At 42.4% G+C, this 25,718-nt stretch overlaps 1 protein-coding gene across 1 annotated transcript in view; it reads right to left on the bottom strand.

Moving 5' to 3' along the window:
- Nucleotides 1-7,963: 7,963 nt before the first annotated feature.
- Nucleotides 7,964-25,718, bottom strand: part of LOC311102192 (glucagon receptor-like) — a 31,324-nt gene continuing 13,569 nt past the window's right edge. The window contains exons 2-14 of the mRNA XM_084143442.1: nt 20,209-20,376; nt 19,617-19,713; nt 18,847-18,954; nt 16,797-16,918; nt 14,181-14,287; nt 13,597-13,750; nt 13,288-13,447; nt 13,096-13,156; nt 12,931-13,000; nt 11,775-11,863; nt 10,778-10,916; nt 10,439-10,480; nt 7,964-9,972 (exon numbers count right to left, since the gene is read on the bottom strand). Coding sequence (XP_083999568.1) covers nt 9,616-9,972; nt 10,439-10,480; nt 10,778-10,916; nt 11,775-11,863; nt 12,931-13,000; nt 13,096-13,156; nt 13,288-13,447; nt 13,597-13,750; nt 14,181-14,287; nt 16,797-16,918; nt 18,847-18,954; nt 19,617-19,713; nt 20,209-20,259 — 1,557 coding nt within the window. The 5' untranslated portion in view covers nt 20,260-20,376 and the 3' untranslated portion in view covers nt 7,964-9,615. The remainder of the gene's footprint in view (nt 9,973-10,438; nt 10,481-10,777; nt 10,917-11,774; nt 11,864-12,930; nt 13,001-13,095; nt 13,157-13,287; nt 13,448-13,596; nt 13,751-14,180; nt 14,288-16,796; nt 16,919-18,846; nt 18,955-19,616; nt 19,714-20,208; nt 20,377-25,718) is intronic.

Here is a 25,718-nt window from a genome sequence, read left to right as displayed (position 1 = left end):
TTAAATAGTCACCACAAACCGACCTCCGCCCAGTACCCTGCCCTGAACTTAGTCACTGTTACTAGCCAGCCACCGCCCAGTACCCTGCACTGAACTTAGTCACTGTTACTAGCCAGCCACCGCCCAGTACCCTGCCCTGAACTTAGTCACTGTTACTAGCCGGCTACCACCCGGTACTTTACTCTGCACCTTAGAGACTGCTGCCCTATATACATAGTAATTTAACACTGGTGACTTAAATAATGCTTACATAGTGTTTTACCCACTTAATATGTACAGTTGAAGTCGGAAGTTTACCTACACTTAGGTTGGAGTCATTAAAACTTGTTTTTCAACCACTCCACAAATTTCTTGTTAACAGGCTATAGTTTTGGCAAGTCGGTTAGGACATCTACTTTGTGCATGACACAAGTCATTTTTTCCAACAATTGTTTACAGACAGATTTTTTCACTTATAATTCACTGTATCACAATTCCAGTGGGTCAGATGTTTACATACACCAAGTTGGCTGTGCCTTTAAACAGCTTGGAGAATTCCAGAAAATGATGTCATGGCTTTAGAAGCTTCTGATAGGCTAATTGACATTATTTTAGTCAATTGGAGGTGTACCTGTGGATGTATTTCAAGGAATACCTTCAAACTCAGTGCCTCTTTGCTTGACATCATGGGAAAATCAAAAGAAATCAGCCAAGAACTCAGAAAATAAATTGTAGACCTCCACAAGTCTGGTTCATCCTTGGGAGCAATTTCCAAACGCCTGAAGGTACCACGTTCATCTGTACAAACAATAGTACGCATGTATAAACACCATGGGACCACGCAGCTGTCATACTGCTCAGGAAGGAGACGCGTTCGGTCTCCTAGAGATGAACGTACTTTGGTGCGAAAAGTGCAAATCAATCCCAGAACAACAGCAAAGGACCTTGTGAAGATGCTGGAGGAAACAGGTACAAAAGTATCTATATCCACAGTAAACGAGTCCTATATCGACATAACCTGAAAGGCCGCTCAGCAAGGAAGAAGCCACTGCTCCAAAACCGCCATAAAAAAGCCAGACTACGGTTTGCAACTGCACAAAGACAAAGATCGTACTTTTTGGAGAAATGTCCTCTGGTCTGATGAAACAAAAATAGAACTGTTTGGCCTTAATGACCATCGTTATGTTTGGGGGGAAAAAAGGGTGCTTGCAAGCCGAAGAACACCATCCCAACCGTGAAGCACGGGGGTGGCAGCATCATGCTGTGGGGGTGCTTTGCTGCAGGAGGGACTGGTGCACTTCACAAAATAGATGGCATCATGAGGACGGAAAATAATGTGGATATATTGAAGCAACATCTCAAGACATCAGTCAGGAAGTTAAAGCTTGGTTGCAAATGGGTCTTCCAAATGGACCCCAAGCATACTTCCAAAGTTGTGGCAAAATGGCTTAAAGACATCAAAGTCAAGGTATTGGAGTGGCCATCACAAAGCCCTTACCTCAATCCTATAGAAAATGTGTGGGCAGAATTGAAAAAGCGTGGGCAAGCAAGGAGGCCTACAAACCTGACTCAGTTACACCAGCTCTGTCAGGAGGAATGGGCCAAAATTCACCCAACTAATTGTGGGAAGCTTGTGGAAGGCTACCCGAAACGTTTGACCCAAGTTAAACAATTTAAAGGCAATGCTACCAAATACTAATTGAGTGTATGTAAACTTCTGACCCACTGGGAATTTGAAATAAAAGCTGAAATAAATCATTTTCTCTACTATTATTCTGACATTTCACATTCTTAAAATAAAGTGGTGATCCTAACTGACCTAAGACAGGGCATTTTTACTAGGATTAAATGTCAGGAATTGTGAAAAACTGAGTTTAAATGTATTTGGCTAAGGTGTATGTAAACCTCCGACTTCAGCTGTATGATATGCATTGTATGCCTCTTATTTATCTATACCAGCTCTTCCAAAGCATTGCTTGATTGTGTCTTATATGCTTGCCTGCCAAAAATTGATAATGATAACAAAAGTATGTAGGTCACCATTCAAATATAACAACGACCCCTTCCTTCCCATGTTTCCTATGTTGCGCCTCTTCCAGCTGTACAACATTTCCCCCAGAATCGTTGAATGTTTTCCAGGAAAACACCATGAGCAGTTTAAGGCCATAGACAAGGCCAAAGCTTACATACGAGAGGAGGTAGATCGTCGCCTTAAAAACCTGGACACCTCTAACCCCCAGGACTACTTCGATGTATTCCTGGTTAAAATGCTGGAGGTAAAACAGTGATTTATTGCTGGAATTTGATATTGAACCTCTTACACAGTATCAAAATAATGTAATAGCACCACCTAGCTACCTAAATATATGATCAATGTTTACGTGGGTCTGAATCTTTGTGCAAAAAATCTGACTTTCTCACAAATCTCCTATCAGTGTATGATTTAGAGGTATCTTCCAACTTTCCTTAGGAGAAGGATCAGCCCGAGACTGAGTTCAACTATGACAACTTGTTTCCGTGTGTGTGGGATCTGTTTGCTGCCGGCACAGAGACCCAGTCCTCCACCCTATCACACGCCTGTCTGATGATGATCAAGTACCCTGACATCCAAGGTATCCTCTCTTCTGTATCACTGCTATTGAAGTTATACTCATTTATTGCAAATATATAGAAAATAGTACTGCAACCCGACTTAATGGGACGGTTTCCTGGACGCAGATTAAGTCTATTCCTGGACTAAAAAGCACTATAATTAATGGAGATTCCCTATTGAACATGTTTTTAGACTTAATCTGGGTCTGGAAAACCAGCCAAAAAAGAGCTGCAACAGAGAGTTTACATTACATGTCATGTAAGCAGCACATGCATCCTGGCATTTCTTCATTCTCAGTACACTATAAACACTGTATATAAACATAAATGACAGAACCCAACTGCTATGAAGGTCTATGACTGTCTCACTTCCTCAGAGAAAGTTCAGAAGGAGATAGATGAGGTGATTGGCTCGAACAGAGTCCCCACAGTTGACGACAGACATATGATGCCCTACACGGACGCTGTAATCCACGAAATCCAGAGAAGTATGAGTCTTGCTCCCACTGCTGCCCCTCACCAAATGACCCGAGACACAACGTTCCACAACTACCACATCCCAAAGGTGACCACCATTTCTGCAAACTTATCCCAAACGTCTATTAATTTTTACTTGTTAAACTGCCAATTGTTTTATGTAAGTGCTCTTTTGTAATTCTTCCAGGGTACCACAGTGTTTCCACTGTTGTCCTCTGTGCTGTTTGACCCCAAACTGTTTAAGAACCCAGACGAGTTTGACCCAGAGAACTTCCTGGATGAAAATGGACGCTTTAAGGAAAACAACGGACGTCTTGCTTTTGGACTGGGTAACATTTTGTTACAAGTGGCTAATAGAATAATATGAGAATGTGAAAACAAGAACCACTCCATAGTAGCTCTCAGAGAAAAAGAATCAACATCATCACACGATATACATACACATTGCTAGCATCTTGTTTGATATGTTTTGCAAATCAAACAAGGCCAATGTGTAGGTTTCAGTCCCAGGATTGCAGGTTGACTGCTGAAGGTAACCTATCTCCTCTCCCACTGTCCCTCAGGGAAGCGGTCCTGCCTGGGAGATGGAATGGGGATTCCCAGGATGGTACTCTTCCTGTTCTTTATTTCCCTTCTTCAGCGTTTCACCTTCAGGGGCACCAAACCTCCAGAGGAAATTGACGCCAGTGTAGTATCCTCCTTCATTGGCCGCCTTGCGCGCCCCTACACCTGCTATGTCAAACTCAGGACACCAAATATTTAATTGATCAAGCTTTTAATCTTGATGAAATTCAATGTGATTTATTTTCTGAATAAGGAGTCTCAACAGAAAAGTTGTCATGTTATTAATGTCCATTTTTTGTTAGAGACCAAAAAACAATTGACAAATAGTTAAAAACTTACTGTCAGATTAAGAATAATTTAACAAATGTAAATAAAAAGTGAATAAAAAGTGTCCATTCATGTCACATAGTCTTATATGTGAGATTTAGTACTGATCTCTGTACTGTAATCTCCATGTGATGATAACATATTCACACAGAGTGAAATATAATTTGAGTCACAGTGCACCCAGTTTACCTGTTGACAGGTATATAGACAATGTGGAGTCAAGTCAGAAGGACATGTCCGTTTATGTAACATGTTCCACCCCTGCCACAATGGACCCAATGTATTATGGGTCCAGGGTGACAGTACGGTACTAACTCACTGCACGGTTCTAACGTAGGCATCCACTGAATCTACCTCCCTTTGACCTCAGTTTACTGGGTCCACTCTCTAGATCCAGGTCACGGCACCACTGTAATACATACTAGCAATGCTAACTAACCATATGCTACATCTGGTAATTTTTTCTTGAAAAGTCAATGTCTGACATAAGCAGTTCTACAAACAACACAATATTTTGGAATGTTGGCCAAAGAAATGCCAAAGGTACAGTGAGGGAAAAAAGTATTTGATCCCCTGCTGATTTTGTACGTTTGCCCACTGACAAATAAATGATCAGTCTATAATTTTAATGGTAGGTTTATTTGAACAGTGAGAGACAGAATAACAACAACAAAATCCAGAAAAACACATGTCAAAAATGTTATAAATTGATTTTGCATTTTAATGAGGGAAATAAGTATTTGACCCCCTCTCAATCAGAAAGATTTCTGGCTCCCAGGTGTCTTTTATACAGGTAACAAACTGAGATTAGGAGCACACTCTTAAAGGGAGTGCTCATAATCTCAGCTTGTTACCTGTATAAAAGACACCTGTCCACAGAAGCAATCAATCAATCAGATTCCAAACTCTCCACCATGGCCAAGACCAAAGAGCTCTCCACGGATGTCAGGGACAAGATTGTAGACCTACACAAGGCTGGAATGGGCTACAAGACCATCGCCAAGCAGCTTGGTGAGAAGGTGACAACAGTTGGTGCGATTATTCGCAAATGGAAGAAACACAAAATAACTATCAATCTCCCTCGGCCTGGGGCTCCATGCAAGATCTCACCTCGTGGAGTTGCAATGATCATGAGAATGGTGAGGAATCAGTCCAGAACTACCCGGGAGGATCTTGTCAATGATCTCAAGGCAGCTGGGACCATAGTCACCAAGAAAACAATTGGTAACACACTACGCCGTGAAGGACAGAAATCCTGCAGCGCCCGCAAGGTCCCCCTGCTCAAGAAAGCACATATACAGGGCCGTCTGAAGTTTGCCAATGAACATCTGAATGATTCAGAGGAGAACTGGGTGAAAGTGTTGTGGTCAGATGAGACCAAAATCGAGCTCTTTGGCATCAACTCAACTCGCCGTGTTTGGAGGAGGAGGAATGCTGCCTATGACCCCAAGAACACCATCCCTATCGTCAAACATGGAGGTGGAAACATTATGCTTTGGGGGTGTTTTTCTGCTAAGGGGACAGGACAACTTCACTGCATCAAAGGGACGATGGACGGGGCCATGTACCGTCAAATCTTGTGTGAGAACCTCCTTCCCTCAGCCAGGGCATTGAAAATGGGTCGTGGACTGGTATTCCAGCATGACAATGACCCAAAACACACGGCCAAGGCAACAAAGGAATGGCTCAAGAAGAAGCACATTAAGGTCCTGGAGTGGCCTAGCCAGTCTCCAGACCTTAATCCCATAGAAAATCTGTGGAGGGAGCTGAAGGTTCGAGTTGCCAAACGTCAGCCTCGAAACCTTAATGACTTGGAGAAGATCTGCAAAGAGGAGTGGAACAAAATCCCTCCTGAGATGTGTGCAAACCTGTTGGCCAACTACAAGAAACGTCTGACCTCTGTGATTGCCAACAAGGGTTTTGCCACCAAGTACTAAGTCATGTTTTGCAGAGCGGTCAAATACTTATTTCCCTCATTAAAATGCAAATCAATTCATAACATTTTTGACATGCGTTTTTCTGGATTTCTTTGTTGTCATTCTGTCTCTCACTGTTCAAATAAACCTACCATTAAAATTATAGACTGATCATGTCTTTGTCAGTGGGCAAATGTACAAAATCAGCAGGGGATCAAATACTTTTTTCCCTCACTGTATATTATATAGGAAAATATTTGTGAAGTGCAATGCTCAGTTTGTGAATGCTATTTCAGTAGTTGTGAGGTTCAGCCAAGCCACTTTGGAAATTAAGATAATAGTACACACACACACACAATTTGAGTAATGATCGAGGCCTCTCTGTCAAGCACCAGTAATGAGCCTAGTAGGAATACTGCTAGTAAAAAAAACGTCTGTTCATTTTTATGACATACATTTTGATGGACATGTTTGGGTAATGGGTTGGCCCCATTTGGAGTGAATGGGAAGACAGAAATACAAAGCTACCTCATTACTCCATTGGTATGTGTGAAGATGGGGCCTCTGTGTATGTGGGTTAGAGGAGCTATTTCAAAAGGGAAGTTGGAAATTGCCTGGTTTAATTGCCTACATTTATACAGAACCACTGTTCAACTGGTGGGTAGGCATTAGGTGGAATGTGGCCCTCAAGAAGAGACTATTGACAAACAGTAAAATGAGTTGAGGGCTCTGGATGCTCATACAGATCGATACACACAGAGTAGTCAAGCTATATCTGGAGAAGTTAGGGCTGTGCTAGTTTTAGATTGAAACCAGTCTTTAAATAGGAGTAGGGGATTGTTAGCTGGGATAAAAAACAAACACATTTAGCTAAACTCATATTGGTTAACTGGTATTTCAAATCTTCACTGAGGGTGTGATCAGGGCAAACTATTTTGTTTCTCACAGATTCCAGCATGGAGAACTTAGGTTTTGTCATCCTTACACAGATATACATTGCCTTCGGAAAGTATTCAGACCCCTTTACTTTTTCCACATTTTGTTACGGGACAGCCTCATTCTAAAATTAAATAAATAGTTTTTTTCCCTCATCAATACACCACAATGACAAAGCAAAAACTGTTTTTTATAAATTTTTGTTAATTTATTAAAAAGAAAACCCGGAAATATTACATTTACATAAGTATTCAGACCCTTTTCTCAGTACTTTGTTGAAGCACCTTTGGCAGTGATTACAGCATTGAGTCTTCTTGGGTATGACGCTACGAGCTTAGCACACCTGTATTTGGGGAGTTTCGCCCATTCTTCTCTGCAGATTCTCTCAAGCTCTGTCAGGTTGGATGGGGAGCGTTGCTGCACTGCTATTTTCAGGTCTTTCCAGAGATGTTCGATCGTGTTCAACTCCGGGCTCTGGCTGGGCCACTCAAGGACATTCAGAGACTTGTCCCGAAGCCACTCCTGTGTTGTCTTGGCTGTGTGCTTAGGGTTGTTGTCCTGTTGGAAGGTGAACCTTCGCCCCAGTCTGAGGTCCTGAGCGCTCTGGAGCAGGTTTTTATCATGGATCTCTCTGTACTTTGCTCCATTCATCTTTGCCTCGATCCTGACTAGTCTCCCAGTCCCTGCCACTGAAAAACATCCCCACAGCATGATGCTGCCACCACCATGCTTCACCGTAGGCATGGTGCCAGGTTTCCCCCAGGCGTGATGCTTGGCATTCAGGCCAGAGCGAAATCTTGGTTTCATCAGACCAGATAATCATTTTTTCTCATGGTCTGAGAGTCTTTAGGTGCCTTTTGGCAAACTCCAAGCGGGCTGTCATGTGCCTTTTACTGAGGAGTGGCTTCCGTCTGGCCACTGTACCATAAAGGCCTTATGGTGGAGTGCTGTAGAGATGGTTGTCCTTCTGGAAGGTTCTCCCATCTCCACAGAGGAACTCTGGAGCTCTGTCAGAGTGACCATCAGGTTCAAATTATGTCCAATCATTTGTATTTACCACAGGTGGACTCCAATCAAGTTGTAGAAAAATCTCAGGGATGATCATTGGAAGCAGTCTCATAGCAAAGGGTCTGAATTCTTATATAAATATGGTATTTCTGTTTTTTCTTTTTAATAAATGTGATTTTTTTTCCCGCTTTGTCATTATGCTGTCAGACATGTAGACCAACAACATACCATAAACAAACATACAGTAGAATACTAATGTGTATTTTGTAGCTGTGGTCTATCATGTAGAGAGCCATTTCATATTGCACCGTAGTGATTAGGCTACATGGAAGCAGGGGTACTGGGACCTTAATTCCCAGAAGCAGAGGAGAGATTCCCTCTTGGCATGTTACGACCTGTGTTCAGGGGGTTATAAAACCTTCAGCTGGGTGGTAAGTGGTTGTGGTTAGTCTGGAAAACCTATAAGAAAAAACGATTTGTGGTGAGTAACAGGCTACCATAACTCATCACGAAAGAGATAATTTTCATTCCAGACTCCATAAGCCTGTGATAAATGGAGAATATTACAGAAGGTGCCACAGACTACACCAAGGCTGCTGAAGGGAGGACAGATCATAATAATGTCTGGAACCGAGCAAATGGAATGGCATCAAACACATGGAAACCATGTTTTTTATGTATTTGATACCATTCCACTTATGCCACTCCAACCATTACCACGAGCCGTCCTCCCGAATTAAGGTGCCACCAACCTCCTGTGGCTTATAGATACAGTGCTTATAGATACAGTGCTTAAAGGACCTCTGGAATATGGTCACCTTCCATTCTGTGATAGTTTTCACTATGTGAATATGACATTACAAATAATTCAACCCATTTTGACAGTGCAGTAAAGAAACTCCCCTTCCCCCACTGACTTCATTTGAAGAATACATCTCTTGCTAGTTATCTTCCATATAGTGCATGTGTTCGAACCCTCCTTAGATGTCTCTGATTACATGTCTATCTTTCTCACCCTCAGGTCATTTGCAGGAGTTATGCCTCACACACAGCCACCACCATGATAGTAATGTGCATTCCTTTAGGTCTATGCTATTGATATTGCGTAAGAGCGCGGTTCCTTTGTTCTCTGTATTCAGTTACGACTATAAGGTTGCGATAAATGTATGGCTAGAGAGCAAGGGGCATTAGAGATTGGTTGGGTGAGAAGAATTCAAACTACAGCATTGCCTAGGGAAACCATAGTGTTTGTGTGTGTGGCTAGCTCACTGGTGAAGACAATATTGGTTTACTCACCTCTTGCCTTCTCAGAGAGTTTTTCCAATACCAACATGTAAACACACTCTTGTTTAAATATCCATTGCACATGAAAAGACAGTCCATGGTTGGCACATAATGTTTCCATTTTGTCCACAAGTACAGGCAGAAGTAGAAAACAAAGAAGCAAACCCCCAAAACAGACGAATCAGAGCAGATAAAGGTTGGACGGTGTTCATTTCCTAATTTAAGTAGCTTTCCTCAACATCTAGGTCAATTGAGGCGATATTGCACTTGGGATGGGTCATCTTATCTGCCACTGGAAACCTATAGAAGTCACAGCACAGCTTGATTGGCCAGTGCAGAAAAGGCATTCTGGCAATCATCCAATGAGGCCCAGATCATGTTCACACAACTATTAAGACATGGGTTCGACAAAACACCAAGTAGGCCACATAGATCTGGAAGTACACAACTGAATTGGAAGCAGGTGATTGTCTGGTTCATATTCCATCCACTAGAAATTACAACGGTAGCCATTAGCCTCCCACAGGGCCCCTCAGCAGTAGCTCTCAGAGTATTTGATGGCTCCCTCTCCGCCCCCGTTGCCCAGTGGAGCTCCATCAAGGCCGTTCAGCACCTGCTTGCGGGCGGAAATGTAGCAGTAGGCCTTGCCCTTCTTGGCCCCTGGGTGGTGGTGTGGGTGCGGGTGGGGATGCTGCCCCGAGCCGGAGGCGTCCGAGGAGAGGTTGTGGGTATCCTCATGTGGACAGTCAGGCTGGCAGGGTGGGTCGTGGTGGCACTGCCCGCCGCCCGTGCCCCCCTGTGGCGTGTTGCTGCCGGTGTTGCGAAGGTCATCCAAGACAGTCATGCCCAGCTTCCATCGCTGCCACTTCTTCTTTATCTCTGACTGCACCTGGGAGAGGGAGAGAGGGGTGCATGAGGGAAGGTAATTTGTTTTTTTCTGACCTTATGATCTGACCAGGAAAAACGTTTCACAAGACAAATTGTATCTAATTATATCTTTATTTTCTTGAAACACTACTGTATGTAGGCTACCTCAACCAACTAGCCCATATCTCAACAGGAGATACATAGGACCTTTCATGTCACACAGTGGCCTATACACTTCTTGACTCTACACATGGCTGGGCCCCTCAGTGACATCCCGTTGCCCTGTGGACTTAGGTATTAAGCTTCTCTGTGTGACAGCTAACCCACAGTGACAGGGTGACATACCCAGCAGGTCACAGAAAGCACAGGCTTCTCATAGGAACAAACAGAAACAAATGTGGTATAACCTCAGGTGTTTGCTACTGATGTTCAAGTGCACTTGTTTTGCCCTGGGCTTTGTTGAGAGCACACTTCACTTCGTTACTCACCTCTTTATTGACGAAGCAGTACAGGATGGCAACCAGGAGACCCTGTGGGATGAGAGAGAGAGAGGTATCAGAAGAAGAGTGATTACCTCTATCTTCCCATATCTAAGACACACCTAACAGAAGCACCACAGAGAGAAAGAACATGCAGTAACAAGCAAGAATGCCTGCGTGCACAGGACACATGCAAGCACACGCGATTGCACGCGCTTGCACGCGCGCACGCACACACACACACACACACACACACACACACACACACACACACACACACAAACACACAAACACACAAACACACCCCCATATAGACAAATGCATAACCTTTTTATCTCATCATATTACCTGGAAAGAGTTGAAGAAAAGTTCAAAGAAGAGGTTGATATTTCGGAGGATGCCCTCTGTCTGTTCTTCTGACATCACGGCAAAGACAACCTCATGGATGCCCAGGAGAGGGATGAGGGTCAGAGTTGACTTAGCCAACCTGCACACACAGAGCATCCTTTACAGAGTCAAGCAAGGGCAACTATTAGAGAGGTCCTATGTGGTGAATCTCTTTCATCAATGACATCAATGGATGGTTCACTTTTCACACAAACACATAAAAGCCAAACAAGGAAAGCCACAAGTTCCACATCTGGACTCAGAGCAGGGATGTTAAGTAACGGCTTCAAACAAAGCATCTTGGGAAATCAGAAAGGCCTCCTCTTCCCATGACTCTTTGGTGGTTCAGAATTGAATTGTGCTTAGATTCCAATCAGACTCATGTTATCCAGTGTGCCTCAAAGCCAGGCTTAGGTCAGAGGATTAGGCATGCGACTGGTCTCTTGGATGTGGCTGGTTTCCTAAAAAGTCTATGCCGTCTCCAAGGACCACGGCTCACAATCAAAGGATGGGAGGCCCCTTTCAATACCACAGAAACATCAAAGAATTCCATAGCTCCCTTTCCTCTGCATGCCATAAATGGTTAGTAGAAGTGCAAGTCAACTTAGTGATGGATTTTTGAGGTAATGGATGTCAACTAAGTTTGAAGCAAATATCTTTAGTGTGGATAGTGTTATGTCATCATAATGTCTGCTGGCTCGCACAAGAGTAGAGTCCTTGTGTGTTCATGCTGGACGATAGTTGACAACATTATTGCCAAAGGTACGGTAATGTTCCGTGAATTGAACAGTGTTTAACAAGGTATGACATAGACAAAGTTATGTGACAAGAAACACAAACATGTGTAAGCAAAGAGTTGACTAAATCAGTTTTATAAGATACAATACGGTGTTTGTTTTGTGTTTTTATTCTGGTTTGCTTTGATCTAATTCATGGATTAGAAGGTGCTGTATCTTACCTGAATTTATAATCGGTGTACCTCATTTGGTGTGCCTTTAATTTGGAGACAAGGATCTGTATGATCCGAATAAATATGAAAAAGTTGATCTGGAATAAAAAATAAATAAATAAAACATAATTAACATCAAACCACCCAATATTAGCTTTATTAATTTCAGAAAGAAAATGTAAGAATCTGACATCTAAAAAGGATATGTATCCAAATAGGTCTGTTCTGTTCTCTGGCATTTCAGTATTTTATAAGAAAGGGAAACAAGGATAACTGCTACTGTTGAAGTAGGGTGAATATGTGAGAATTCCACAATAATGTGAAAAGCGAAAGTTTGAGTTCCAAAGTCAGATTGCAGCATGTTAGGGGTATTAACTGCAAAGTCCAGGTGACAAGAGTGCAACTGCACGCCATATTATGTGTGAATTACTCCTATTTATTTATTTAACCTTTATTTTGACAGGGAGTCATGCAGAGACCAAGGCCTCTTTTACAGATGAGCCTTGTAATTACAAAGATATACACATCAATACAATATGGAAAGTAAAACAGAGTTACAAAACACAGTCTATGTCTAACATTACTAACAATGTCAAACCATGTTAGGCATTTTGTCCTGAGGGGAAACGCGAGAGTTGTGGGACAAATGACAAGTAATCTGTGACAGGAGAATCCTCATCTCTTCTGGCATGTTTGCTTCTAATGCAAAATACCATAGAAAAAAAGGATATTCTCTTCTTCTCAGTTTCACTGAGAGACACTAATTAAACACTCTTAAGATAAGATGGATTCAAGCTTCAAGAACTTGTTAAGCATAAATATTCAAGGTCTAGGTCCTTATTTCTAAGTGTTACTAAGAAAAGAAAAAAAACCGAGTGACATTAATTTTATGTCTTCTGGGTTGATGAGTCATTCATTAATTTTTATGTACAGGCCATTCCGGAACCAAAACATGCTCACTCAGCTTTCCCGTTTACACAATTTCCCCAGGCTTGTCACGGTCCGCTAACTTCAAAGAGACAAGACTGCAGGGGAAGTGGGGGGGGGGGGGGGGGGGGGGGCAGAGGGCGGAGGAGAGGAGCGGGGGGTTGACGAATGACTCACCCCTGGACCCCCGTTGCTTTAGGGCACACAGCACAGTCGACACACGTCAACACACACTCACCAGAATGGCTAGGAGGATGGGTGTGCGGATGATCCACCAGTACGCCATGTTCTCGTTGATCTCCCAGCACCTGGGAGGAGATGAGTCACAATCTCTCAGTTGTAATTCTGTTTTTAGTAACAGATGATAAGCCAATAAGACTGAATGGAAATGAGACTGACTCACCGTGTGTTTTCGTACAGGTACCGCACTATAATCCAGGGGACCACAAATAACACTGGGGTTCCTACAAATAGTGCCATAAACCCATACATTACTGTCAGGAAACAGTATTTACATTGTTTACCATGCATGTGTGTTCATCTGTGTGTGTGTGTGTGAGAGAGTGTGTGTGTGTGTGTGTGTGTGTGTATCTACCCCAGCCGATGAAGAGGTATCCACAGAAGTAGCTGTTCTCAGAGAAGACCATGAGCACCAGGAGGTTGTGTAGGTACAGGCCCTCCACCAGCAGCCAGTAGTAGTTAGCCCCCACACAGTACTGCATCAGCACCTGGGCCACACGGCAGCCAGAGAGAGCCTGGGGGCAAAGGTCAGGGGTCAAAGGTCAGGGGAGGAGGTCAAGGATGGCTGTCTAAAGTATGAGTGATGAATTGAGTCTTTAAACTGTACGTTTGTGTTTGTGCGTTTCTGTAACCTGCATTAGTGTGTATAGCCTTTAGTTCTGACCTGATCACTGAGGACATTGGACACATCTCTGTTGTCTCTGAACTCGGGGGTGTCCCTGGTGAGAACAGCATCTCTGGTGAGGATGGATATGGCTCGCAGGATGAAGGATGCAAACAGATTGGTGTGGATATAGTTCCTGGTGCATCTTAGTTTCCTAGGGTACAATACTTGACAATGAGATTACTGTATCACAAAATTCTTTCCAGCATCATGTATATGTCATATACAGACGTAGGATCTTAATTTGATCACTCTTGTTGCTGAGAATTTTCCTGCACAGCAGGAAATGCAAACTTGTAGTGTATTCAAGGTTCTAAAGTTTGTAATTTCCACTTTAAAATGTCTGAATTTGCGGGAACAAAAAATATCCATTAATTACAATCCACATAATAATTAACATTTCCTGTTGCTGCAGGATTATTTTCCTGCTGTAGCAAACAGGCTCAAATTAAGATCCTACATCTGTATGATTTATATTTGCCTAATTCACATCAGAGGACTAGAATTGAATCCATTGCCTTAGTCCATAGTCAGAGTCAGATCCTGACATATTGTTTATGACTGTGGTCAGAGCCAGTATTTACCTGAAGATGAGCAGTATGATGAGGGCCAGGGAAAGGCTGGCCAGGGACAGAGAGTAGCCCACAGTGTACATCACCCGGAAGTAGGCCAAGATCACCATCTGGTTCTCCTGTGGACACACAAAGACATGCACTCAAATCCCAAGTAGACGAGGGAACAACCTGACCCTGTTTTCACCCATAACTCTCTGACTCTCTTCTGGATTTGCTGTGCTGTACTGAACTAATGTCCAGTCCTTTAGGTAGAGCGCAAACAGAGACACAGATACAGACAAAGCAGATGCACTGACCGCAAGTAGTCCTCTTGTCTTGTTGTCTATCATGCCTTGGAAAACGTTCATAAATGTTTTAATGATGCTCGCAGTACACCTGTTAAAAGTATGTGACACTCCATTATTGTATACTCTAGGCTTATGCATCTCACAGATTAGAACATGTGAGTGTAACAGGTGAAGTGGAGCGCAAACGCACATTTACCCACCTATCATGGAAAAATGCTTTGGAAATATAGGGAGAGTTATTTTATTCACTGCAAATGGCTGCGAACGGCGATCAGCATTTACCCACCTATTTTTCTTATCATCAGAGAGTCTGCAGACTGGAGTACATTTCAGCTGTGGGGCCAATGAGGCAAAGCAGTGTTGCATCATCGGTTGCCAGCAACAACATAACCCCTAGGTTAAAGAGAAGACTGTGTGTCTCTCAGAGCTCACCCCTCACACTCTGTAGCCTGGCAGATCTATAACCCTGTATGTAGTACAGACTAAGTAATGACATATTTTATACATGTATTTATGTAGTGAATGGGCCATTCATTACTGAGCTCGTAATGGGGTGCAGCATTAGATGTGAAATTAAGAGAGGGTAAGGAGGACGTGAGTTGCGCATATTGATAGGGATTAGTGGAAGTCATCATTAGGGCACAGCAACTGCTGCTGCTGCTAGCCCACCTCAACATTCATAAGCAATCAGAGCATTCGGGCATTATCGTAAAAGGATGGCCATTCTAGTAATTGCATTTCTATGTCCCGTACAGGTGGTATGCCATTGGAATACCTACTCTATTACTCCTTGCTTTTTGAATGGCTATTTGGCTATAAATTAGTTTACCTCTCAAAGCATCTGTCAGTACTTGGAGGGTCTATTAAGACTACGGGTGTAGTTTTCTAAAAGTCAAATTCAGTAATTAAAAGCATTAACCATTTGAAAGTCTCTTCTTCTTCTTCTTCTTCTTCTTCTTCTTCTTCTTCTTCTTCTTCTTCTATGGTATATTGGCGATTACACAATTTAATGTGCATCCCGCCACCTAATATGCAGGATGGAAACAGGATTCCTCAAAAAAAACGAACTACCAAAAAACGACCAAAAAATGAATCAATAAAATAAACTAAATCAAACAACTTTTCTGTTAAAAATAAATAAATAAATAAAACAGATCTGATCCCCACACAGGCTCAAGGGGAACCTGGGAGAGCGGTCTTCCGGCGCCAGTACCCCTTTCAGATGTAAAATCCTTGAGTCCCAAAAACGTTTCTGCAGCAGCCACAATAATGTCTAGTTTCTTCTACTTTTTTTAGACTGCTGTACAGTTTATAACTGTGGCAATGAACGCAACAAAGTCCACCTTTTTAACACACAGGGTATCTTTTGTCTGGCAGCAAACATTTACTACAGGCTGTGGTGTATCCACTACCATCTCTTCACTAGCATCACTTGTTTTCTCAATTATTTTAATCGCTTCCGTATAGGAGATCCGATTGACTGCTCTAACTTTTGCCACCTCAATTTCCTTCACCCTTACAGGGCACTCCAGGAACTCAGGATCATGATCCCCACCAAAATTGCAACACTGTCATCCTTCTACACACCGTTCTTCAGTATACTCTGTTCGTCTGCACACACTTGAAACATGGCCAAATCCTTTACAATTCTTACACTGCAGTGGTTTGGGGACGAAAGCTCTTACGGCGTTTCTTACATAACCAAGCTTCACATGCGTAGGTATTGCTCTATCAAAAAACAACAGGACCGACAGACTTTCTTCTTTCCTCCATTCACCCAACGGGTCAGACACCGGGCACCAACCACACCAGGAATTCTCTTCAGGGATTCAACCTGAACATCCGTCATCACACCTGAGATGGCTCCTTTGATGTGTGTTCTACTCCGAAGTTCAAAAACTTCTGTTGTCCGGATTCTTTTGAGGCCCACTGCAATTTTCCTCTGCTCTTCAGAAATACAATTAACCAAAATAAGATCATTCCTGGTCACTCTGACAGACTCCACTTTTCCAAGCGTACATACTTCACCATTTTTGACACCTCAAACGTGTTTCCCACATATGCATCCTTACTCAACAAAATCATCCCAACAAGAAGCAATTCATTATAATTTACACACGTATCTTCCACTCCAATTTTAGACAATATCCTTTTTATTCCAGTTTTCGATATTACTGTCTTCACCAAATTTGCTCGACATGCTGCTTAATTCGAACTCAGCATCCACTTCTGCCATCTTCCCTGCAGAGCCAGTCTCTTGTCCTCCTCTTAGCCATGCGTGTTATTATGTGCTCTGAGAAGAGGGTCTACTTCAGGAATGGTGCATGATGGGTATTACCTGTGCCACCTGCTGGTTGTTGTCTGCGTTGCACTGGGAGTGGTCCCTCCAGGTGCTACTGGTGTTGTTAATGGCCCACTGGCCATCAGGCCCACACTCCCGCAACACATAACCATTACGAACTGCACAGACATGGGGAGGGAGAGAAAAAGGAAGAAGGCAAACAGATGAGACATATTCAATTCTGCACATAGACATTAAAACCAGCAGATAGTGATAGCGCTGACGTCATCCACGTGTCCTATGGAAAACTCCCAATGGCGCATGAAGCCGGAATTATTTGAATTTGAAGTGCACCATATTGCTGAATGGGACTGAATGGCGCCACAAAATTGCTTAGGATCATGGTGAAAGTGGCAACAAGGAGCCTCCTCATTGCCTGCCGGCCCGTGATTGGTCTGTGTCAGCACGTGGTCCTGTGTGACGACAAATGTAGTAGTCAGAATGGATCACTATTTAATTAAATATCTCGATTTGTAGTGGACTTTAAACGTTGGCATTTGCTCAAATTTAACTTGACATGAGAATGTGTTCACCTTCCCGCAAACTTTAGACCATGCATACGCACATCTGCTAGTGGTTGAGATATTGTATTGTAAGTTGGCAAGTACGTATTTTGTGCAAATGGGGAATATGATGAAAAGCTTATTCATAAAAAACTAAAAAAAGGAAAACATATTAACAAGAATGCAACCCTTTTCCATTAGTGAGAAGAGCAAAAATCTATGTTTGATTTTTTTAGTCTAAAATAATTTGACATAGGAATCTTATAATTAGACAGAAATATTTTTCCTCTTTTATTTTCAGAACCATTGCAGAATATATTCCTCACTTTTCTGGCCTCGAAGGGTTAATATTCCCGAAGGAGCCATACAACAAATTACCATGTGCATACTATCATTTAATTGGACCTAGTAGCCTAGTAAGTAGATAGGCCATATGTATTTCAAGTTTTGCAATATCATCGGCAGCGCAGTTTATAATACCGGTATAGGCTACAGTCGAATTTAACAGCTGATCTTTTACATTGAAGTAGGCCTATGAATCAAGTTTCACATTTTAATTGTCACTTGCACAAGTACAGTGAAATGCCTTGCTTGCTCTTTCCCAACAATGCAGTGATGAGTATCAGTAGTACTATAATAAATAAAAAAGCCAAATAGAACAAAAACACACAAGAAATAGAACTGTAAGTATTGTAATTAAAACATTTTAGTAGCCCTACAATGTTTCAGAAAGCGCGGGCAGTCCATCATATTTAGGTTAGGGGAAAAGTTTATATAAAACATTGTTGAATTCAAACGTTCTGCTGACAGGTCCATGACAATTTGCCATAGATTTCTCTTTAAGAAACGGAAACAGTCCTGTTCCAGATACAGCATACATTACTGCTAAAGATTCAAACATTCTGCCAACACATTAAATAGACCGGTAGTTGATGTAAAATATTTGACAGTATGGGTAGGTTACAGTATTGCTGTGCGATTGGAGCGCGACATCATTGCCTATTTAATCTCAGAGTCTATACCAAGGCAGGACAACCAAAAACCCAATAATCTATTGATAAACTATTGAACAACAATTTGTCTTTTGCATGCCGTGGTCTAATGCCAATAGTTCCACATTTTACAACAAATAAAGGGCGTTATTGTCACCATAAAAGGTGAATGAAGCGTTTTCCAGGCAAAGTTTTAATGCTCGTTCACGCATCCACAGTTTTACGACAGGGCTGATTTATAATGGGATACATGCATATGTATTGCGTGCGTCAAGTTTATAAATCTCAATATTTTTGTATGTGCGCAGACTTTCAGAAATGGCGCACGGTTAAAAATGAGGCCCCAGGGCTTTTGGCACTGCTAGGTTAGTACGCAGTAGCCGACCAGCAGAGCTCGTGATTTCACGCTCCAGATCAGACACTGGGGGCCTGATTCTGCACTGCTTTAGATAGAAACAGTGTTATCATTAACCTCCTTGCTGGACGTTGGATGAAACAGAATCTCAATTCTCCTACCAAACCATAAAGCACTAACCAATGCCACACCAGTACCTTGGTTGTACCAGGGGAGGTACCACGGACAGGGCACTTTGACAGTGGTGTTGGGGACGCCCTCCGGCCAGCAGGCGTACATGTCAAACATGCGGCCGCAGAACAAGCCTGGGGGGAGAAGAGAAGATATAAGTAAGTCGTAAGTAAGTAAGTAAGCAGTAGCTAATTAAGTAAGCAGTAAGTAAGTAGTAAGCAAGCAGTAAGTAAGTAAGTAGGTAGGTAGGTAGGTAGGTAGGTAGGTAGGTAGGTAGGTAGGTAGGTAGGTAGGAAGGTAGGTAGGTAGGTAGGTAGGTAGGTAGGTAAGTAAGTAAGTAAGTAAGTAAGTAAGTAAGTAAGTAGTAAGTAAGTAAGTAAGTAAGTAGTAAGCAGACCCTGAATCCCTAAGATTGTGTCTGAAGCTAAGCAGGATAGAGACTGTTTAGTGTTTGGATGAAGACCCCCTGGGAAAACAGTAGTAATGATGAGGATACTGCCCTGCAATGGATGCAGTCCTTTGGGTCAGACGTTAAGTCGAAGCCTGACTCATGGTACTTATTCTAAGAATTGGGTAGATTCTGTGGACTCTGAAATATATATTTGTTTGAGGGAAAGGAGAAGGGTGATGAAGCTCCTGGTGTTTTATCATAATTGTGAAGCCAAATGCATATTTCCACTGTCTACTGTAGACAATAACGTTTTCGATGTTATTCTATTCTATTTATAAACCCATAACTGGGTGTGCCTGATTAGGACACATACATGTAGGACAGGTGTCTGTCTTTGAGTCTTACCTGGGTGTGTGGGGTCCGTGCTCATTCTCAGCAGGCATTCGTTCCTGTATCTGTTCCATTCCTCCACCGTGTGCTTCACCGTCTTTGTTGACACAAGCTGCCGGTCACAAATCACAGGATGGAGGGTCAGGGGTCAACCCCAGTGGGTTCTTCTGGGTAAGCCCCACAATACCTAACTGCAGTGGGCCTGACTGGGTGTAAAACCTGACTGGATATAAAACACTAATGCCTTGGCTTACTGTAGTGCTGTAACTTAAGTTCTCCATAAAAGCTGACATATCCACTAAACCAGCTGCATCGATTGAGGATGCAAAGCACATTACACTGACACTGCTGTTCAGATCAGCTTCCCAGCACTCTGATTGTGTTCTATAAAGCACACTGAGACCGTTATTACCTGCAGTGATTCAGAACAGTGAATCATCTTCACATTAGTTACATTTCATAACAGCTCCTGAGGACAATCAAACAAACTAACGACGGCAGAGTCTAAAGACACGACACACTTCTATGGATGTCTTGAAGGTGGAAAGTAATGTTAAGTACAATCACTACTGCCGTAATGAGCAGAAACAAAGTTAAAAGTGCCTACCCCAGTTCTGCACAGGACAGACAGGATGAGGAAGAAAGCAGGGGTCTTCATCACTTAGAGGAGTGCCAGGGAGGAGGGCCACTCATCATCTCAGGGCTGCTGGGTGTTGTTCACCCAGGGGGGCCAGAACCAGGCCATGCCTCAGACCTCCACCCCATAGCCCACACCCTGCAAAACAACACACACAATCAGTTAGACCTACTGTGTACAATACAGAGCAATCACTCAATATGGGTTTGGGTTACAATTCTTATCACATATTACGCTAAAACAGAATGTATCTTATTATTTTTTTACTTTTTACCCTTTTTTCTCCCCAATTGGTAGTTACAGTCTTGTCCCATCGCTGCAACTCCCGTACGGACTCGGGAGAGGCGAAGGTCGAGAACCATGCGTCCTCCGAAACACGACCCCGCCAAGCCGCACTGCTTCTTGACACACTGCTCGCTTAATCTGGAAGCCAGCCGCACCAATGTGTCGGAGGAAACACTGTACAGCTGGCGACCGAAGTCAGCGTGCATGCACAAGGAGTTGCTAGAGCGTGATGGGACAAGGACATCCCAGCCGACCAAACCCTCCCCTAACCCGGACGACGCTGGGCCAATTGTGTGCCGCCTCATGGGCCTCCTGGTCGCGGCTGGCTACGACACAGCCCTGGATCGAACCTGGATCTGCAATGCAGTGCCTTAGACCGCTTCGCCACTCGGGAGGCCCAGAATGTATCTTTTAGTCAAGTGATGTAGGCAATTAGTTTCAGTGTTAATGAGCCCAATCAACATGTAATCATTAATGAGTCCATGAAGGCTAATGAGGCCATGTAGCTGATTAGAGCACTGGAGGTTTCGGCCCACTATATCCCAATGACACTGTGAGAACAAGACACCGATTTTGTTGCTACTGTAGTGTAGGCTAATTACTGGCTTTCTCTGTGAGCATGACACTAATAGGGACACTTCATTGCTTGGGACTGGATTGGAAACAATAGCACGTGATATTAGACAAATGGCAGCACAATTTGATTATCGAAGTCATGTCCACACCCAAGACTCCCAAAGACATCTCAATGTGCTATCTGACAATCTGATGGGAGAGCCAATCGTTGTAATCTTGGAAACATCTACATGCAGTGCCTTGCAAAAGTATTCATCCCCCTTGCCGTTTTTCCTATTTTGTTTTTCATCGGCAGGGACTGGGAAACTGGTCAGAATTGAAGGAATGATGGATGGCGCTAAATACAGAGAAATTCTTGAGGGAAACCTGTTTCAGACTTCCAGAGATTTGAGACTGTGACGGAGGTTCACCTTCAAGCAGGACAATGACCCTAATCATACTGCTAAAGCAACACTTGAGTGGTTTAAGGGGAAACTTTTAAATGTCTTGGAATGGCCTAGTCAAAGCCTAGACCTTAATCCAATTGAGAATCTGTGGTATGACTTAAAGATTGCTGTACACCAGCGGAACCCATCCAACTTGAAGGAGCTGGAGCAGTTTTGCCTTGAAGAATGGGAAAAAATCCCAGTGGCTAGATGTGCCAAGCTTATAGAGACATACCCCAAGAGACTTGCAGCTGTAATTGCTGCAAAAGGCGTCTCTACAAAGTATTGACTTTGGGGGGGTGAATAGTTATGCACGCTCAAGGTTTCTGTTTTTTTTGTCTTATTTCTTGTTTGTTTCACCCCAAAAAGTATTTTGCATCTTCAAAGTGGTAGGCATGTTGTGTAAATCAAATGATACAAACCCCCCAAAAATCCATTTTAATTCCAGGTTGTAAGGCAACAAAACAGGAAAAATGCCCAAGGGGGGTGAATACTTTCGCAAGCCACTGTAATGAATCCCAGAGCTATGTACTGTATTTAGAGAGTTAGGACCATGAGGTTTCTGCATGATGATGCATTTACATGACACTACAACATTCTATAGCAGCCATGTTAGCTCCCCATTAACATGACATGCAGAATATTTAAGTAAGGGATAATAAACGAGGGGCTATGCGTTCTCTGGAAAATAAAGAACGATGTGGAAGGTGTTTCACGATGAGCTGGCGGAGTGGAACTAACCTTCCACGGAGTTGCATTATTTACCAGAGAACGCATACAGCCCCGGGTTGATTATCCCTTTTATACCATGGCTATAATTTAACACATTTACCGCTAGAAATGTGTTCAACATCCACTGAAGTAGCTAGCAAGTATACTAGATAGCTACAGTAGTTGCCTTGGTAACCAAACAAACAGACTTGCCAGTTTAGCTAACCAAACGATCAGTCCTAGGTTGCTATTATGAAAATCAAATTCAACAATGCCAATAATGTTTTCAATTCGACTTCTGCTTTCAAAAGGTGGTCCTCTGTAGCTCAGCTGGTAGAGCACGGTGCTTGTAATGCCAAGGTAGTGGGTTCGATCCCCGGGACCACCCATACACTAAAAATAAAAATGTATGCACGCATGACTGTAAGTCGCTTTGGATAAAAGCGTCTGCTAAATGACATATTATTATTTATTATTATAAAAGCAGCTCAAACTTGTAAGAATGAACTATAGTCATTGAATTCTACCGTGCAAATATACAGTGCGTTACAGGGAAATAATGCACGCTCTAGAATGCCCTTCAAGCCAATCAGAAATGAGTATTCAACAATGCCATGGTATAATGCTATGTAACTGAATGTCTAGAATTAGAACAATATAAAAAATTCTAAAAGTTGGCCTAACTCTCTAAATATATCTCTGAAGAAGCCACGTGCCAGAGACAAAGTATTCTGTTAAATCATGTATGACCGGGTTGCAGTCAATTATTCATGGTTTTGTGTGGGGGGTGTTGTGCTAAACAGGGTGGAAAACTGTGTGATTTGTCTTAAAAAATACAAACACTGAACATAACATATTGTTCCCATTCCCTGATATGTTACATAAAGAGCTGGAACACATTGGTCTACACCGCAACTCCCTCAATGTACAGTACATACTGTACTGTAATAACCTCATTGTTGGGGACCAAACATTTTTTACAAAGAGTTTGTGCTTTTGGTGCAATGCTTCATGCACACGGAGGATCCAAATAAAGTGCTGTAATCAAATCTACTAATCTAATACATTTTTACAAGGAGTCCTTTACGACGGGTAATTTTTCCTGCACAAGGAATTTGGAAATTGTATACATAACATCAGTCACGTTGACAAGATGTATTTTTCTCTGAATTATATTTTTCTTGTGCTAGTGCTGTATTACATCTCTCATGATATGAATAACCCCAACTGTGTACATTTATCGAACATGACATGTTTGACTTTTAGGCCATAAAAGAGTTGAGGGGGAGTTGCACAGTATCCTGCCTTCATCTTCAATAGCTTGTTTTTCTTTTCAGGGGCCAATTCCCAGCAGGTGTCTCTATTTGTTTCCTCTGTACAAAAGAAAATACAGTAAGCCTGCAGTCAAACACTGTAGCATACACACAACATCAAGAGTAGCTACTCAAAACACAGATTATTATCCAAAGTACACTGTTGGGACTTTATTCCTTCACAAACTATGAGCAGCCATTTCAAAACATCCTGAAAAGCCTCGACTTCACTTCAGAAGAACGCCCTGAAAATAACAATGAAGGTTCAAAGCTGGAGATGCCATTGGATAGCCACTGGATGAACTTGTTTAGCAACTCCTGAACAAGCACACTAACTGTGAGGGTTTTCTTGACCCGTGAAGGTGTTAGACTAAAACCAAGAAACGACATAACAGCCTGACTGGTCATTATTACCATGTCATCTCATCATGATAAACACATCTTCGTTTAAGTCAACATGTCAGTCAAGCTACTGAACCTTAATCCACCCCTCACAGGTCCCATGGCTGTGCAAAACAGGCAATATTTTACATCATAACATATGAGAAAATGATCGCACATCTGCTGGGTGAGAGCCTGCTCGTTATGTGGTGGGGGATATTTGCACATTAATGAATCCTAATGAAAACCCAACTCATTAGTGAGGCCTCGGGCAATTCCAGTGCACCACAATGAATAAAATGTTACTTTTTATGAGAGTTTACATTCTGCAAGAATATTCAGGATTTAATTATCTCATTATTGGAATTCGTCTCACAAAACATCCAGGGGATTCTACCGTTGAAGCTGCCGGGGTTTTAGGCAAACAATTACAGCATTATCATCTCAAAAAGAGGTATTTTCTGTAGGGTCTCGGTGGAATGTACAGCTACAGTATGCAAATAGCAGGCATGGGATGGGAGTGATGATAACCTGCCTCAATGCCAGTCATACCTGGCAGGAAACCACTCAAACTCGAACTCATCTGACGCCAGATTGTAGACGGGTAAGAGGCAGCATCATGAGACAACCTGGGCTGCCATAACAGGTTTGGACAAAGTTTGTGAGATGTGAGGAATATGGAGAAAAGTAACTTCGCAAGGATGACTGACTTATGTCAAGAAAGAAATTACTTCTCAAAAACCAGGCTACAGTACAGACACTCTTTATCATGGTACCACGTGATTTTCAAAAAGTGATAGAATCTAGAGTATTTTATATCATTAGTGGCATGTTTATCATGCCTCCTTTCATGAGGTGTGATAAGGTTGCAATGTTCTGACCTGTGTGTAGGTTTAATCCATGTGTAGGTTTAATCCATCCCTGTACTGTGTCAGCAGTGACAAGCCTGGCCCAGTGAAGGAACACTTATACTCTTCAATCCACCAGATGAAATTATGTGAGAAATGTCCTCCATTTAAGGTTCCTTCAAACATTGGCTCAGGTTTTACCTGACGACACGCTTTGAAGGAGACAATGGATTCTATTCCTGTGTCTTTGGCAAACCTCCGTCACCCTACTTTAGCCATGTGTAATGATAAAAGACTACATCGCAAAAAAAGGCTGAGAGAATATGCCGTTGCGAAACATCTTGGCTCACCTTTAAAGAGATCCTTCACTGCAAAGAGTGAATCATACACTCTGTGATTTGGAATCTGGTGGGCAATATTACATCAGAATGGAGCAATTTTCAGGGATAGTCGATACAAATGTTATTTTAAGCCCAAATGACATCTTCATGACATATGTGACGGAAAACACACAGGGCGTCTATGACTAGATCCATTAGAGGAAAATGAAAAACAGAATATCGCTTCGGGACAGAATGGCGCTTTGTCTGGAATCAAATAGACACAAATATAAGAAGATTAATAAGATGTTGAAGCTGTAAAATGGGACTGTCAAGAAGTGGAGTAATATTAATCAATGACAGCCTGGAGAGTTGGCTGATATAATGTCTATAGTGCACAGATCTAGACAGTTATTTATTTATTGTATTTCAGGTCTACTTACCATGGCAATGACCTCATGTATCAATGCCAGCCTGGTGATATAGAGTAGAGTCACAGTCTTTTGAGAATGAAAGTGCAAGTAATTCACCAACCAAACCCAAGGTATAAGGATATCTAGTCAGTTGTGTTATCTAAACTGCGCCACAGTTTTTTAGATTGTGTTTTTCCTATTTCCCAAA

Source organism: Coregonus lavaretus (assembly GCF_964263955.1).
Source record: "Coregonus lavaretus genome assembly, chromosome: 26".
NCBI classification, from domain to species: domain Eukaryota; kingdom Metazoa; phylum Chordata; class Actinopteri; order Salmoniformes; family Salmonidae; genus Coregonus; species Coregonus lavaretus.
Note: the sequence above shows the minus strand (reverse complement) of the source record. Positions and strands in the feature narration are given on the sequence as shown.